The sequence below is a fragment of the Eublepharis macularius genome, chromosome 6 (genome assembly GCF_028583425.1).
Source record: "Eublepharis macularius isolate TG4126 chromosome 6, MPM_Emac_v1.0, whole genome shotgun sequence".
NCBI classification, from domain to species: domain Eukaryota; kingdom Metazoa; phylum Chordata; class Lepidosauria; order Squamata; family Eublepharidae; genus Eublepharis; species Eublepharis macularius.
Window position 1 is genome coordinate 96,260,131 of NC_072795.1, and position 14,814 is coordinate 96,274,944.

The window sequence follows — 14,814 nt, forward strand, 5'->3', positions numbered from 1 at the left end:
CAGAAAACTCCACTGCTCATACATGATGGAGCAAACGGGTTTAATTGGTGGACTTGCACAAAATCTACAGACATAACATCTGGAACAGCGACAACCAGGAACTATGCCAGTTGGTGCCATCTTGAGTATGCAAGTGTAAGACTTGAACTTCTGTTTCTTCTGCCTAGAGAACTTTTATGGACATGAACAATTCAAAACCTTTGGATTATTCTCTAAGATTTATATGCATCTTGTGAGATTCTTCGACCTCCACTTCTTTCTTTTTTCTTGCTCTCTAGAGCATAAACCTTGATGTTCATCATAGTTCAAAAGAATCCACAAAAGAATGCATGAGGAGTTGCTTAATGAAACATGAGCTAACGCCAGCATAATACAAAGGAAGTCCTATCCTGTCCATCTTTCTGCATCTGAACGTCTAGGTAAAAGACAGAACAGTTGTTGAGCCTCTGTTGCTCCAAAGGAGTAGCACTGGCATTAAAGACAGGCTGAACAAGACGGTCATTTCAGTTCCTTCTTAGGCAGCATGCTCAGAGATACAGTCGTCTTCCGACGTTATGGTGACTGCAGTCCCGAACTCCCGAGCTCAAGCGATCCGCCGGCCTCTGAAATTTTAAAATTAGACCCGGACTGGTGGGCTGCCCCCCTTGCATCTCTGTTTACAATAGTAGACAGAACAGGCATAATTCCTATGGTGTGGCTGAACACAATAGTGGTCCCGTTATATAAAAAGGGCGACCATACTAACCCTGCCAATTATAGGCCAATTAGCCTACTCTCAATAATGGGCAAGCTATATACTAAGCACTTATTGGCGAAACTTAATTTCTGGATGACACAGAAGCGTATTTTAGGCCCTGAACAGCTGGGCTTCTGTAAAGGGAAGACCATGTTTGACCACTGTATCACCTTATCCCATTTAATTAATAAGTACACCGTGAGAACTAATCTGAAATTATTTGTGGCCTTTCTGGACTTAAAGGGAGCATTTGACTCAGTTAACAGGGATCTTCTTTGGACCAAATTAGATCAGTTAAATATGGACAAAAGACTTCTTATGCTTATTAAGAAATTATATACCTCAAACACCTGCCAGATTAAGTGCTCATTAGCAGGCACACTGACTCCAAAGATTCCTGTTGACAAGGGTGTCAAACAAGGTTGTATTTTAGCTCCCTTTTTATTTAATCTTTTTCTCAGTGACCTTGCTGGACACCTCTCTGATGCTGACTGTCATAGCCCAAAACTTGGTGTGACCCACGTGCCTCTGCTTCTATACGCTGATGATACAGTTTTGATGTCTTGCTCTAGAATTGGCTTAAGACGCTTGCTGACTCCCTGTATCAACTTCTTTTCTAAAAACAAGTTTCAGCTGAACTATGACAAGTCAAAAGTCATAGTCTTCTCTAAAACTTGGAGACCATATAAATGGGCCATGGATGGGAAGGAGATAGAACAAGTTAAATATTACAAATACCTAGGTATCTATTTTCAATATAATGCGACTTGGTCCACCCTCCGCAAGTCTGCAGCAAAGACAGCTGACATTAGTACTTCAGCTATAGCACGTTTTTTTTCTCCAGAGGTAATCAATTTGTACCAGCTGCTTCCAAAATTTTTAAGTCCAAAGTGATTCCACAACTATTGTATGGCATTTCAATTTGGATTAGGGCCTTTGACCGGGTCATTGAATGTGTCCATTCTAAATTTCTGCAAAAAATCCTGGGCCTACCGAAGTGTGTTCTATATGCAGTTATTTGCTTAGAAACTGGCTTAATTTTAGTGGAAACGAGGGCATGGCTTATGACATTTAAATACTGGCTATGGTTACATTATAATTCTGACCCTGGGAGCTTTATATATCAAATGCTTTCAGAGTCCAATGTGTCAAACTGGTCAGCGTATATCATGGAAAAAATGGAAGGCATGGGTATATCTGTGGACTCACTGTCTATGTTAACATCAAATGCCGCATTTCATCAAATTAAGAGTAGGTTGCTAGATATTGAGCGCCAGAAGTTATATAGCCTAGCTACTAAAACCTGCTCCCCCCTAAGCTTTGAAGTCCCCCTCACTGTAGGGAGGATGGCTCCATATTTATCCTCCCTCCAGGTGCCACAACTTCGTAGAGCCTTTTCTTTGGCCAGGTGCAATGCTATGCCTTCGGCCATTCTACATGGCAGATTTAACAGGATAGACTATTCAGCTAGATGCTGTTTATGTGAACAAAAATGTGTCGAGTCAGTTACTCATGTCCTTTTGCACTGTCATTTGTACGCTGGTATACGTCAAACATACTTAAAAGCTGTCTTAACTAGTATGATGGATTTTTCTGACTCGCTCAAAGTCTATAGACTGTTGAACGATTCCTTTCATGATGTCACCGAGAAGGTGGCTGAGTTTCTCCATTCTGCCTTGAAGTTGCATTAAAGGATATCACAGAGTTAAGCTCTAAATGTATTTTTGTATTTGTAATACAGCATTCTTTTAACTTTGTTCTTTCTTTTTTGTAAGTGGATAACTTGAATTGCTGCTATATGCCAATAAAGGCTAACTTGACTTGACTTAGGCAGCATGCCTGCATGCATCTCCCATCACCTCTCATCCACAATTCAGACTGGAGCTTGATATTACAGTTGCTCATCTTGTCCAGTGATTAGCAGATTTCCCTCATTGTATTCATCTGTTGTTCCATTTTTTCCTCTACATTGCATTCCACTCTTTCTTAATTCTTAACACTAGATCATGCACAGAGCTTTCCATTCTTTCATTTCTTTGTATTTCCTTCTATGTCACCAATGCTCATGTGCACACTGAAAAAACACTGCAAAAAAAAGCAACTTTGATGTGAATTCAGCAAAACCTATTTTATATAGTGTTTTCCTGATGGGCAGATGTGATTCTGCATATTGGCAGAACATCATACAAAAGCAAGCCTTACAGACAACTTTATGCACAATCACATCAAACGTGTTGTTCTGCAGTATTTTGGCAATGCAATGTGCACTGGTAAAAGAATGAGGGGAAAAATACTCATGATGACCTGAAGGAACTGAAAGCTTCAGGAAACTGCTATGTATGGCACTCTTAATGCATTATTTCCTATTCAAAAAGAAACCAAGTAAGTCAAAATCAGGAACCAGGAACAAATTCAAGTGAAGAAAATTATGGAAGCAGCCCTAATCTTGTCCCTCCTTCCAATTTCTCCTCCAGTACTGCAACACATAGGAAATTTATATCAAATCAGTCAATATCTCAAGTGTGTTAATCTCAGGGCTGGGATCTCATCAACTTAATTCAAGTGAAGATGCTGCTGTTAGTCAAACATAACCCATAATTCCTCTAAAATACTCCCCAAATTATCCTACCCTAAAATATTCCCCAAATTACTCCAAGAGATTCCTCCATTTAGTAATGTACCCAGTTCAGTTTTGGAGTTAGTTGAGTTTCCTCAAGAAATTAGTACCAAAAGAATGACACCTCCCTTTAATTTCTGTGTTAGGTTTCTTTGTTACAGGGGAAAAAAACTGTAGTAGGAGGAGGACGACAACAACAACAACAATAACAGCACTCAATTTATATACCGTCCTTCAGGACAAATTAATGCCCACTCAGAGTGGTTTACAAAGTGTGTTATTATTATCCTCACGGCAATCACCCTGTGAGGTGGGTGGGGTAGAGAGAGCTCTGAGAAGCTATGACTGACCCAAGATCACCTAGCTGGCTTCAAGAGGAGCAGTGGGGAATCAACCCCGGTTCTTCAGATTAGAGTCCGACCGCTCTTAACCACTACACCAAACCACTACACCAAACTGGCACTAGTAGGATCAATTGCACCTACTGGTCCAAGAAAACAGAAGTGAAATGTTACTTCTGCAAATGCCACAATAGATTTCAGTCTTTTATTCTTGTGAAATCTGCCCATTTGCTGAAATAATTAGCAAGAATAGATTTTTGTTGATATATAGTCCACAATTCTCTTTCTCATCCAGATACAGATGTATATTCAACCTTTTTATTTTATCCATCAGCATGCTAGTTTATGGTTTTCATAATCCACAGTAGAGGTCTGGGCAGCACAATAGCAGATCAATAGTTAATAGTGGAAAGAAGAGAAGACAGCTTATTGTGAGTTATCTAAAAAAGCCATTGAACTCCAAGAATTATCTGCCTAGTTCTACATGTATCAATGCAAAATAAGAATGGTAGCTAATTAAAATAAATAAGTCTTGCTAACTTGCCAAGGAACTGAATTTTCCCAAACAATGAAGCCCTGGGCTGCATGAGAAAATTATCTGATCTCATTGTGTAAAACTACCCCAAGAAAATACAAGAAAGAAGAACACAGTAATGGAACAATACAGATTCTAATTAAGAAAAAAGTTGTAAAACGAAGACAGGGCAATTACCATCTGGTTATTGTTTGAAATACAATAATTTTTGATGTTAGCAAAGAATGAAAGAAGCTATAAAATCTTTTAAAATCCAAGAGGTTTGCTACACATTATTTTCCATACATATTTGTTCAGATGCCTTTTTATTAGTATTGCCAAAATTATACTTGGGGATCAATAAAATACAAATAAAAACTCAGTGTTCTGAATGATACATCTTCTAGTTGTTTCTAGACACAAAAAGCAGGAAAGAGCATGTAAATAAAGAATTGCATGGCTTCATCCTGTACCTGAGATATGCAGATTTATGGAACTGATTTCATGCATATTGTGGTGTGTAAGTTAACTTTAATGAGCTGATGGATTAATTAACAGACCCTGTTAATAACTGTCTACCAAGGCTAACTTGACTTCTAAAAATTAGTGTCTGTCATTAACATTATGCAGAAAATCAGGTCAGCATTTCTGCTCAATTTTTAACAACAAACTAAGCCATTTAGCAAACCCATGCAGAGTCTGAAGCTCAAGTCTACTGTGCATAAACCATAGGTCACCAGAAGCGATGCTGGGTTTGACATATGGTAAAACAGGCACATGATGATCTCGGTTTTCAGCTCAACATACCTAAAATGTGCCATAGCGAATGATGCAGCTAAATAGGAGAGGGCAGATAATGGGTTAGATCCTGGGGAAAATCTCCACTAATGCAAGAGATTCCTGTCAGTGGAACAGGACTTCCTTGCCTCCTTCTCTCCTTGCAGGGTAATCTCAGAAAAAGCATGCAGATGTCTACAACAGAAAGGCAGAAATTAGCACATTTCTGCTGGATCCAAACCACCAGATTTTTGGAAGGCCAATGTGGATTTGTTTTATGTATGACTGTGGGAGCTAATTTCTCATGGTTCTCAGAATCTCTGATGTGTAAGTTTTTCAGAAGATCCTTTGGCCCAAGTATTACTTTTATACTAGTACTGCGTGACCTTTTCATTATTTATTGTATATGGCTGGAAACTACTGCGGGAGTTTTAGGGAAAGTGGCACCAAAACAATGTTAAGCACGTGCAGTGGCATCCAATGTAAGCATGTGCAGTGGCATCCATTATATTGGAACATATGCTGGTTGCTGTAAAAATGGTGCTGTGGCAGCAAGAAGGGCACCAAGGTGCTCTGTGGCAAGGATTGAAGTCCACATTTCCCTGATTTCCAGTAATACTGCGCTCTGCATGCTGCAAAGCCTAGGGAACCAGCCTGGCCCTGAATCATTCTGGAGTGTAAGTGAATTGCACGCCAAATTCTTGTTTGTATTACTGCAGGATAGGCTGTAGTTTCCTGTGTTTGCCCATGCATAATGATACTAATGTGGTTACTCCCCCACCCACCCCCCAAAGTCTTTCTTATTTATCTCTTCCTTACTCAAAGGAGCTCAAATTAGCATCACAGCATTTGCATTCCAACAGCCTGTATGGCGGGGGCGGGGGGGAGGTCACCCCAGAGAGAAAGTGATATGCCCCAAAGCATCCAGTGAACTTTAGGGCCGAGCAGGGGTTTGATCAAGCCTGACATCCACCAGGCCTAATGTGGTGACTGATGCACCTTATAAAGAGCCTCACTCCAGTCAGCTGATCAATGCCAGCTGGTCCTTCAAGAGTCAGACAGCTGGTTCTTTGACAGTCTGCTGTCTAACAACCAGCTATTGAGAAGCTCCACCATGGGGACAGGGAAGGGAAATAACAAGGCCAAAATTACTCAGGAAGCACTATTGGTCCCTCACAGGTTGAGCCACACCCCCATAAGGCTTCTGGGTATAGGGAGGCCACTGGGCATGCCTAGACCCGGCCGGGGTGTTCAAAAGGCTCAAGAAAGGAGGCCAAGGAGGACTAACCAGCACTGGCTCCCAACTTAGGTAACAGGAGGTGGATTAGGGTGGTACCTAATCTCTGCCCTTCTCTGTCTGAGGCCAAGTGTAGGCACTTCAGCCAAGTTAGGCCCTGGTGCATGATAGGTAGAGCCAGGATTTCTACATATGCCTTGCTACAGAATTGGGACATGGCTTCCACATTGTGTTAACAGGCCTCTTTGGTTTTAAAAAAGCTGTAACAGACCTTTAAGTATGAGTTTGTTTTTAAGTAACCCAGTAGTACAATTCAGACGAGCCCCGTGGCACAGAGTGGTAAGCGGCAGTACTGCAGCCCAAGCTCTGCTCATGACCTGAGTTCAATCCTGGCGTAAGCTGGGTTCAGGTAGCCGGCTCAAGGCTGACTCAGCCTTCCATCCTTCCAAGGTCTGTAAAATGAGTGCCCAGTTTCCTGGGGGTAAAGTGTAGATGACTGGGGAAGGCAATGGCAAACCACCCTATAACAAAAGTCTGCCAAGAAAATGTTGTGACGCAACATCTTCCCCATAGGTCAGTAATGACTCGGTGCTTGCACAGGGAAATACCTTTACTTTTTTACCTAGTACAATCCTGTCAAGTGTCAATGGCATCTCAAAATACACACAGAGGACTATTTACTGAAAAGTTTCAACACCTCTTAGGGAGCAATCCTAAGCAGGTTTTCTTAGTATGACAGTCTAAATCTTCTTGCATATTTAGGCAAATGTTCATCCTGATGTGTACATCTTTCATGTGAAGATTTTTGTGTGGGGTGCATTCAAACAAGCACTGCAATGATACTTGGTGTCAGTGCAATCCTAAGCAGAGTTATACAGTCATTTGAGAGGACTGTACCACTTAACAACGGGCATCTTTTAAATTCATTCTTATAATACCATAAATAAGATGGAAAATGTACAGCTCAAGAGGAGGCTAATGTGATTATTTATTTATAACTAACCTGAAATAGGCTGGGGGGTTAACACCACTGCAGGAAGAGGCCTGGGGGCAGCAGCTGGCCTAGATAAAGCCACGGAGACTTGATTCGTCATAACAAGAGGCTTTTCATGTCCTTGGTAGATCCGTACTTCCTCAGGATGTATCCATGCTGAATCCAAAGCAAATGCATTGTTTAAATAGATCTGTCCAGAAAGGGAGAAGAAGGGGGAGAAGTATACTTATGAAAGAGAACACAATTCCACTGACTGCTATTAGTTTCTTTAACATTCATTAGAACCTTCCATTATCAGACTGCTCTTGGCAGTCTAATTATCTGAATTCTCTGTGATTCCCCAAATTATCTGATGTCTGTACAACCCATTGTCAATTAGACTGTCAAGACAAATATATCTTTTAATGTTATAATATAGAAGAGAAAATAATTGCACTGATAGAAAAAAAAATTAAGCTAGGTTACAATTTACAGTGAATGTATGCTTGCCTTTGGTAATGCATAGGAAAATCTGTTCAATTTCAGTAAAGAACCTAGGGAGAGTGACTCACCTATTTTTACCATATTTCTTGCTTCCCTTAACTGAAATAAAACCATTCACTTGTAGGAAGCACTCAATAAAGTTTGAAAGCATTATAGGGTGCATTTTTGAAGCCATAATGGTTTAAAAGTAAATTCTGTTTTTGCTAGTTCTGATGTCGGTACTGGGGTAGATCCTACCACTATTTTACCACTTCACCAAGCAAAGTTTGAAGCCTTCCTTCAGCCTCAAAAGAAGAGTCACTTAAGTTGGAAGGATTCTTAGGCTGGATGGATCCTCCCCATTATAGCGAACAATCAAAGCAAAATTTAAGCCTGTTTTATATAAACAAGGGTCAAAGGTGCTGGCTGCCCATATGCTCAATTAAAACCAACTGGAGTTTTGCTTCCATCTTCTGTTGACACAAGACAGTCACCTCTAACTGCCCTCTTTACATGTTACAAAGTATTTTTGTTTGTTGAGTGACATCACAAGGGCTTTGAAGCAAACGTTCAGTGGCGGGACGTTTTGTGTCTTCGAGACTCACACATGCCACTTGCTCCTTCTGACAAAGGTATATAAGCAGAAGTGGCAGCAGCACACTTCTGCATGCTGCTTGTCCTCATCCAAACCACCTAATGGAACCACTATTGACTCTTTTTGTGAAATCACATTACTTACATGGCTGCCCTCAAGTTCTCCAGTGGAGCCAGTAGCTGTTCCATAGGGAGGTACTAGGAGAAGAAAACAGTCTCTTCTGCCCATGCTTCCCAGAGAAAAGGGCTCCTGTGAGTCTGGGAGGCACAAAACTCCCAGAGAACATATGCTTCAAAACCTTTGTGTTGTTGCTCAACAAACATATTGACTATATAACATATAGTAACACATAAAGAGGCCCTTCAAAAACTCCTGGTATATCTAAAGAACTACACAACTGTTTACATGTACCCAAGGGCATCTTGGCTTGTGTCACTCTAGTCACAACCTCTCACGCAAGACTGTTTTTAATTAAAATGGAGGGGGGGCATTCAAAAACCATTGTAATATGTCACACAGGTCTGCCATTTGAAGATGAAAAATCAAAAATCCCACTAGGTATTCTCAAGCTCTGGATTCACCAAGTTCACTGTGTCCCATTCATAAAACATAGAATATTCAGCAACACTTTCTTTTGGGAACAGGGTTACTTATTATTTATTTATTAAAACATTTTCCATATAGTTCAAGGCCGCTTGAACTATATGCATCTGTCTGGATCTTAATATCAGATGTTTAATGCTAAAACAAAGCATATAAAACCCTTACATTCTCTCAATCAATTTTAGTAAGTCAGATAGCTGAATCACATGTCAAGATGGACACATGGTGATACTTCAATAGGACTAAGTCAACTCCACACATGGAAGATTGCTAGCTTGAAAATATCGCTATTTCAAAAGCTTTTTGCCCATTCATAACTAACTAGAGAACAGAGTCAGAAATATGTAGGAAAGAAGGTCGTTTTCCATATTCAAATACTTGACCCTGGTGCACTTTCAAAGAAGCAGTTAGGTGCATAGCTGTGTTGGTCTGCAGTAGAACAGCAAGATTTGCATCCAGTGGCACCTTCGAGACCAACAGGATTTTCAGAGAGTCAGAGCTCTCTTCTTCAGACACTCTGAAAATTGTGTTGGTCTATAAGGTGCCATTGGACTTAAATCCTGCTGCTTCAAAAAGCATTTTACCAAGGACATCTCAAGATGACAGAGACCTCTGCTGTGAGAGGACTGTACAAACAAAACCGAATAGTTTCTAATGGCTGAATAGGAACTTTTACAATTCTCACATAACACCTGAAGTGTCATTAGAGTCCATCTAGGCTTAAGTTCAACTGCAGTTGAGCTGCCATCACTGAGGCCATCAGAGTAAAAGGAAATCACAGCCAAGCTTCTATCCATTACTTGTCCTCCAGGAATATTTTAAATTTAACTTTATATATCATTTGTATCAGGTTTTCATTCTTGTGAGCCATTCTGACGCCAATTTTTGTTGAAAAGCAGAATAAAATATTTTGGAATAGAGTGGGGGCGAGGAAGATCTTGATGACTTCCTGGGCAGCTATGATACCATCTTTCAGGTACTAAATATCTTGAGTGTGGCCACAGACACAAGCCTTTGTGCATGTGGAGCATTCTTTTTGAATAGATACATGGAAACGAAGAGTCTCTTTGTCTATTTCAAAGGAACACACTAACCACAAAACCACAGGGCTGTATTGAAATGGTTGTTCTCTCCCACAGCCTCTTTCTTACAGAATGACAGCCCTCTGACTGAAGAGAAGTCAGAAGTTTGTTTTTATTTTCCAGGCACCAAGTGAAAGCCATGGATCCCAGCCAAAAATTACTCAATGTTGCCTTTTAAGACTTTTATTTAAAATCAATCTTGAAACAGGAAAATATACAAAGATCACAAAGATACAAAAGACAGTCCCATATGTCAAAGATGTCAGAAGGAGATAAGTGTACATCTCATTCCTTATCCTATCTATCTTAAATCTAAAAGATAAAATACATTTTTAAGAATCTCATGAAAGCACTTTCCAAAAGATTATACAACCCAAGTCTGAGAGTTTAAGGGTTTTTGAGGTGTGACTTCCTAATATAGGCTTAATTATATGAAATCTACATGACAAAAATCCTCCAATGTGTCACTTCTGATGGCAAGACAGAAGTTCCCCTCTGAGCTATAGAAGACCTTTCTCATGAAGTAAACGTCATAAACTTTGTACTTGTTCAGACTGAGTTGCTTCTCAGCACCCACCCAAGTACTGTAACTTATCTCTTTCCAAGGGTGCAACAGAACTTAGCTCAGCAAATACGAAACTAAAACAGATTAGGCCTGCTTCTTTGGTTCACCAATACCTGATTCATACCAGGGTCTATAACATTTTGGTGCAAGTTAAAAAGCAACAGTAAAACCTTTGGCCCCTCACTTGCAGTTGGTGTCCCTTGGATGAGTCAGCTATGAAGTCCCAATTATTTATTTTTATTTCCTTTATTCATATCCCGTTTTCTCCTTAACAGGGACCCAAAGTGGCTTACAACAGTCTTCCCTTACCCATGTTAACTTCAGAACAACCCTGTGAGGTGGGTTAGGCCAAAAGCGTGTGACCTGGCCAAGGTCATCCAGCAAGCTTCTATGACAGAGCAGGAATTCGAACGAGGGTCTCCCAGATCCTAATCTGGCAGTCTACCCACATCTCAACCAATTTTAGATGTTCTGTTCTCTTTAATGTGTGTGTGTGCGTGCATGTGCGTGTGTGTGTGTGTGCACGTGCGTGCGTGCGTATGTGTGGATAATTAGACAGACAGACGGACAGATATAAATGTGTGTGTGTTTGTGTGTGATTACTGCAGCTCCTTGCACCACTACTAAGACATACTAAGGTTTGATTTTTAGAAGTTTTATTTTCAAAGCTTAGCTGAAAAAAATGAAAAAGGAATGAGGCAAACTTTAAACTTACCTTGCAGTTTGGTAACCTCTTTTCTATCCAACTTTTTCCAGAATGAGGTGGCCCAGTAGTTGTATATACATGTGGAAAAAGAGGGACGAATTCCACGTTTGATGAAGGTGAAAATCCAATGACTGGGGAACGCGTGCCAAACATCCACTAAAATAAAGATTTTAAAATTTAAGAATATGCTACAATAAATCAACCTATAAAAGTTTGCCTAACCTTTTCATTGTTCAGGTTTTAATTTATATTGCCAATATATGTATTTGCAAGTATACAATATGGAATTCTCCTGCATGCTGATGTATTGCTTATTTATCAGATCTGTACTAGAATACTCATAACGTGGCTTGTCTGTGAATAAAATGAACATGCACAAAATCTTCCACATAAAATAAATATAGCAATCATTGTAGTTCAGTGGAGATCAGCCACAGTCTAACTAAACTGGTGTAGATATAAATAGTGCAATTGTATGCAAGTATACTCATAAATAAGTCTCACAGTATTCAATAGGGCTTACTCCAATATAAGCGTGCATAGAATTGCACTGTTAATTTGTCTGTGACTTCAGATTCTACCTTACTGAAGTATCAAATTATACTTTGAATTCTGTTTTAGGTGGTATCTGGTGAGAAACCTAGTGATAGAGGAGTCATCTTCATACATTTCCCCATCACAGCTCTATCATGGCCCACTGTCCATCCCATTTTGAGCTACACAACACCTTGCTTAGTGCTGCTGATGCATTTGAAAATATTAGTTGTTGTATCTGTAACCATCATAGCAGTACTGGTCTGACATCCTAAGACAGCTAGACCTCAGTGCTAGCAGGAAGCTACAGGTCATGCCCCTTCATAGGTTCAGCAGTGGCTGTGGCTGCATCACATTCTAAACTTGCTGTTTTTCTGCATAGTGACTCATAGAACAAGACTGTTAGAAAGCAATTCCATAAATCAATCCTATATTTTTAAACTCATCCAGGTAAATTACAGATAACAGCAACAGATTGTAAGATTTCTTTTAAGATTCCAAGAAATCTCACTTTCACAAGCAAAAAAATTTTTGCACAGCAAAACAGAGACTAATTACTCCCCCCAATCCTTGCTGTTTTAAAACACGTATGTATATCCATACTAGACGAACGTACCCACATTTCACCCTGATTTCACAATTCTCCCAATGAATAATTTTTCATTCAGTACTGGAGTACTTTCACCTACCACCAGGTTTTATTCCTACTGACTACAAAGTGCCAAGAAATGCTTCTAGCTTTGACATTTCAATAAAAAGCTGGAAATTATCCAAATAACTAAGAGCTCATAATTTTAAATAAAACAATATTAAATATCTGTCAAAGAATTAAACACAATCTGTAATTAACATAAAAATTAGCATAGTCAATGAAATCTAATGCATATGTTAACATACTTGAGGCTAATTTTCAAGCTGAACATCCACAGTTATTTTTAAATTTGCCTTATTACTCTGACAAATAATTGAAATATTCATATCAAAAAGTGCAGATGAGATTTATTGCTTAAATGAATATGTGATCAAGACATATCTGTTAAGGAACAGCAAAGAATATCGCAGCAGAACACACTGAATTTAATTGCTTATGTTAACATTTTCCTTATATATTCTGCAGACATTTATGGTAAAATCAAAATGATGGGAAGGGGCTAATCCTAATCAGCAGGCTCATAAACAGTCAGCCACCCTCTTCCATCATTAAAATTAATATTTTGTATATTTCCAAGCATGAAGGGAAACCTAAGTTTTTAGATGTTAAATACCTCTAGTGGCAGCATCCTGACACAACAGCAGGGAGAGAGGGATGTTGCGACGCATCTTGTTTTAAAACAACCCTTTTATACATCTAGACAAAATGTTTTGGTGCATGCACAAGTACTGTAAAAAATTATATGTATTTAATGAACACACCAGCTTCCCAATGTACTGATATGTTAAAAGAGCAACAGAGCTTTCGTCTTAAGATGATAATGAAAATTGGTTGTGATACCAGAACAGTTTTTTGTAGCTTTTATTTCAACAAAGGCTCCAGGTTACATGGAAGGTTATTTGCTTTAGGAAATAAATGCTTCATTGTGGATTTTTAAAAAATAGCCTTCAGATCACTTGCCAGTGTGTGGATTGGGATTCATCTGCAGTGGACTCAGGCACCTCAGTTCTTTTAATAGAGTTTTCCACAGTAAACACTTCTAAATGTGTTCTGAATGTTGAAACTGAACACTGCACTGCTACTTTAAAAGATATGATCCCACTGTTCATGCCAGTATTAAGATATCTACAGGAATTGGCAGCAAGGGATATGAAGAGCACACGAGTGTAGTCCAATGAAGTCAGTGGATGTGCATTAGTGTAAATGAGCCGAGCATAACCTCTAACATGTCAGTAAACTGCAATCTTGTTACAGAAGCAGGGTGTTGTGGAGAAGGGAGCATTTTGTAGATACTTGTGCACCTTTCGCTCATGGATTGAGCGTTTTGTTTAAGAGTGGAAAGGAAAGAGCTCAGTATGAGTGACAGATTCGTATTAATAATGAATGTAGTCTCCTGTCTGTCTTTCTCTCCCGCCTTGCCGTTAAAGTCTGGAGGAGCCGCGGTGCAGTTCTGAAGCCAGGCGCAGACACATGTCTGCCATCCCCGAAATATACAGGCTAACTTCAGCACCGCGGCGCGTCGGACAGCGACAGAAGTTGCTTCCCTCTCTCTCCCTTCCCCGCTGCCTTCCCAAAGAACTGTGAAGGGATTCTCCCGATGTCCTCTTCCCCATGAGCATTGCTTTTACCGATCACGAAAAGGACAGGTGCAAACAAGGGATCACGAAGTAAACGCATCCATCCATCCATCTATCCTACGCTTTCCCAACAGGACCCTCATTACAGCAGTCAGAAAGAAGCACAGGCAGGCAGTACGGAAAGCGGGGAGGTGGCAGAGGCAAGGGGAAAGGGAGCGCCCTTACCTGTCCGTTCAAAAAAGGAAGCTGGTGAACGGCGGAATGGTGCTCGGGTGCCATCAAAGGCAGGAAAGGATCGCAGGGAAGTTGCCAGCCTGAAACCCCCTGGAGCAGCGGGGCAGGCGGTGGCGGGGGAGGATGTGGCGGCGAAGAAAGCAACAGAGGAGGGGGCACCACGCCAGCGGCTCCTCCGATCCGAAAGAGCCCAGCCGCGCTCGGGACCATCCAAATCCACGGAGGCACTGGAGGCTCCGCATTCCCGGGCCAGAGGAGAGGCTGCTGCCGCTTGGCTCTCGGCACCGGGAGCATTCTACATTTTAGAGTACGATCCCACCGCTCGCAGGGGGCGCCTCCGGCGGAGGCAACCGACGGCCACAACGCAGGGGGCAGACCGGCAGCGAAGCAGCTGTGGCTGGGCTGCAATGCCCATCAGTCCGCCCAACTCTCCAAGGCGGCGCAGAGCAGCAGCGGCGGCGGAGAGGCTCCCGAGCCGGCTGGGGCGCCACTTCGTTCTCTTGCGCGGCTGCAAGCTCCGCCCCCGGCAGCCCCTCCCGCCTGGCCACGCCCCCGCCGCCACTGCCGGGAGCCCGGGACTGGGAAGGA

General features: G+C 41.1%; 1 protein-coding gene across 1 annotated transcript in view; it reads right to left on the minus strand.

Moving 5' to 3' along the window:
• The window catches only part of TCERG1L (transcription elongation regulator 1 like), a 266,929-nt gene extending 252,409 nt beyond the window's left edge, over nt 1-14,520 (minus strand). The window contains exons 1-3 of the mRNA XM_054983441.1: nt 14,218-14,520; nt 11,239-11,385; nt 7,226-7,406 (exon numbers count right to left, since the gene is read on the minus strand). Of these exons, the coding sequence (XP_054839416.1) occupies nt 7,226-7,406; nt 11,239-11,385; nt 14,218-14,520 (631 nt within the window). The remainder of the gene's footprint in view (nt 1-7,225; nt 7,407-11,238; nt 11,386-14,217) is intronic.
• Nucleotides 14,521-14,814: the final 294 nt, after the last annotated feature.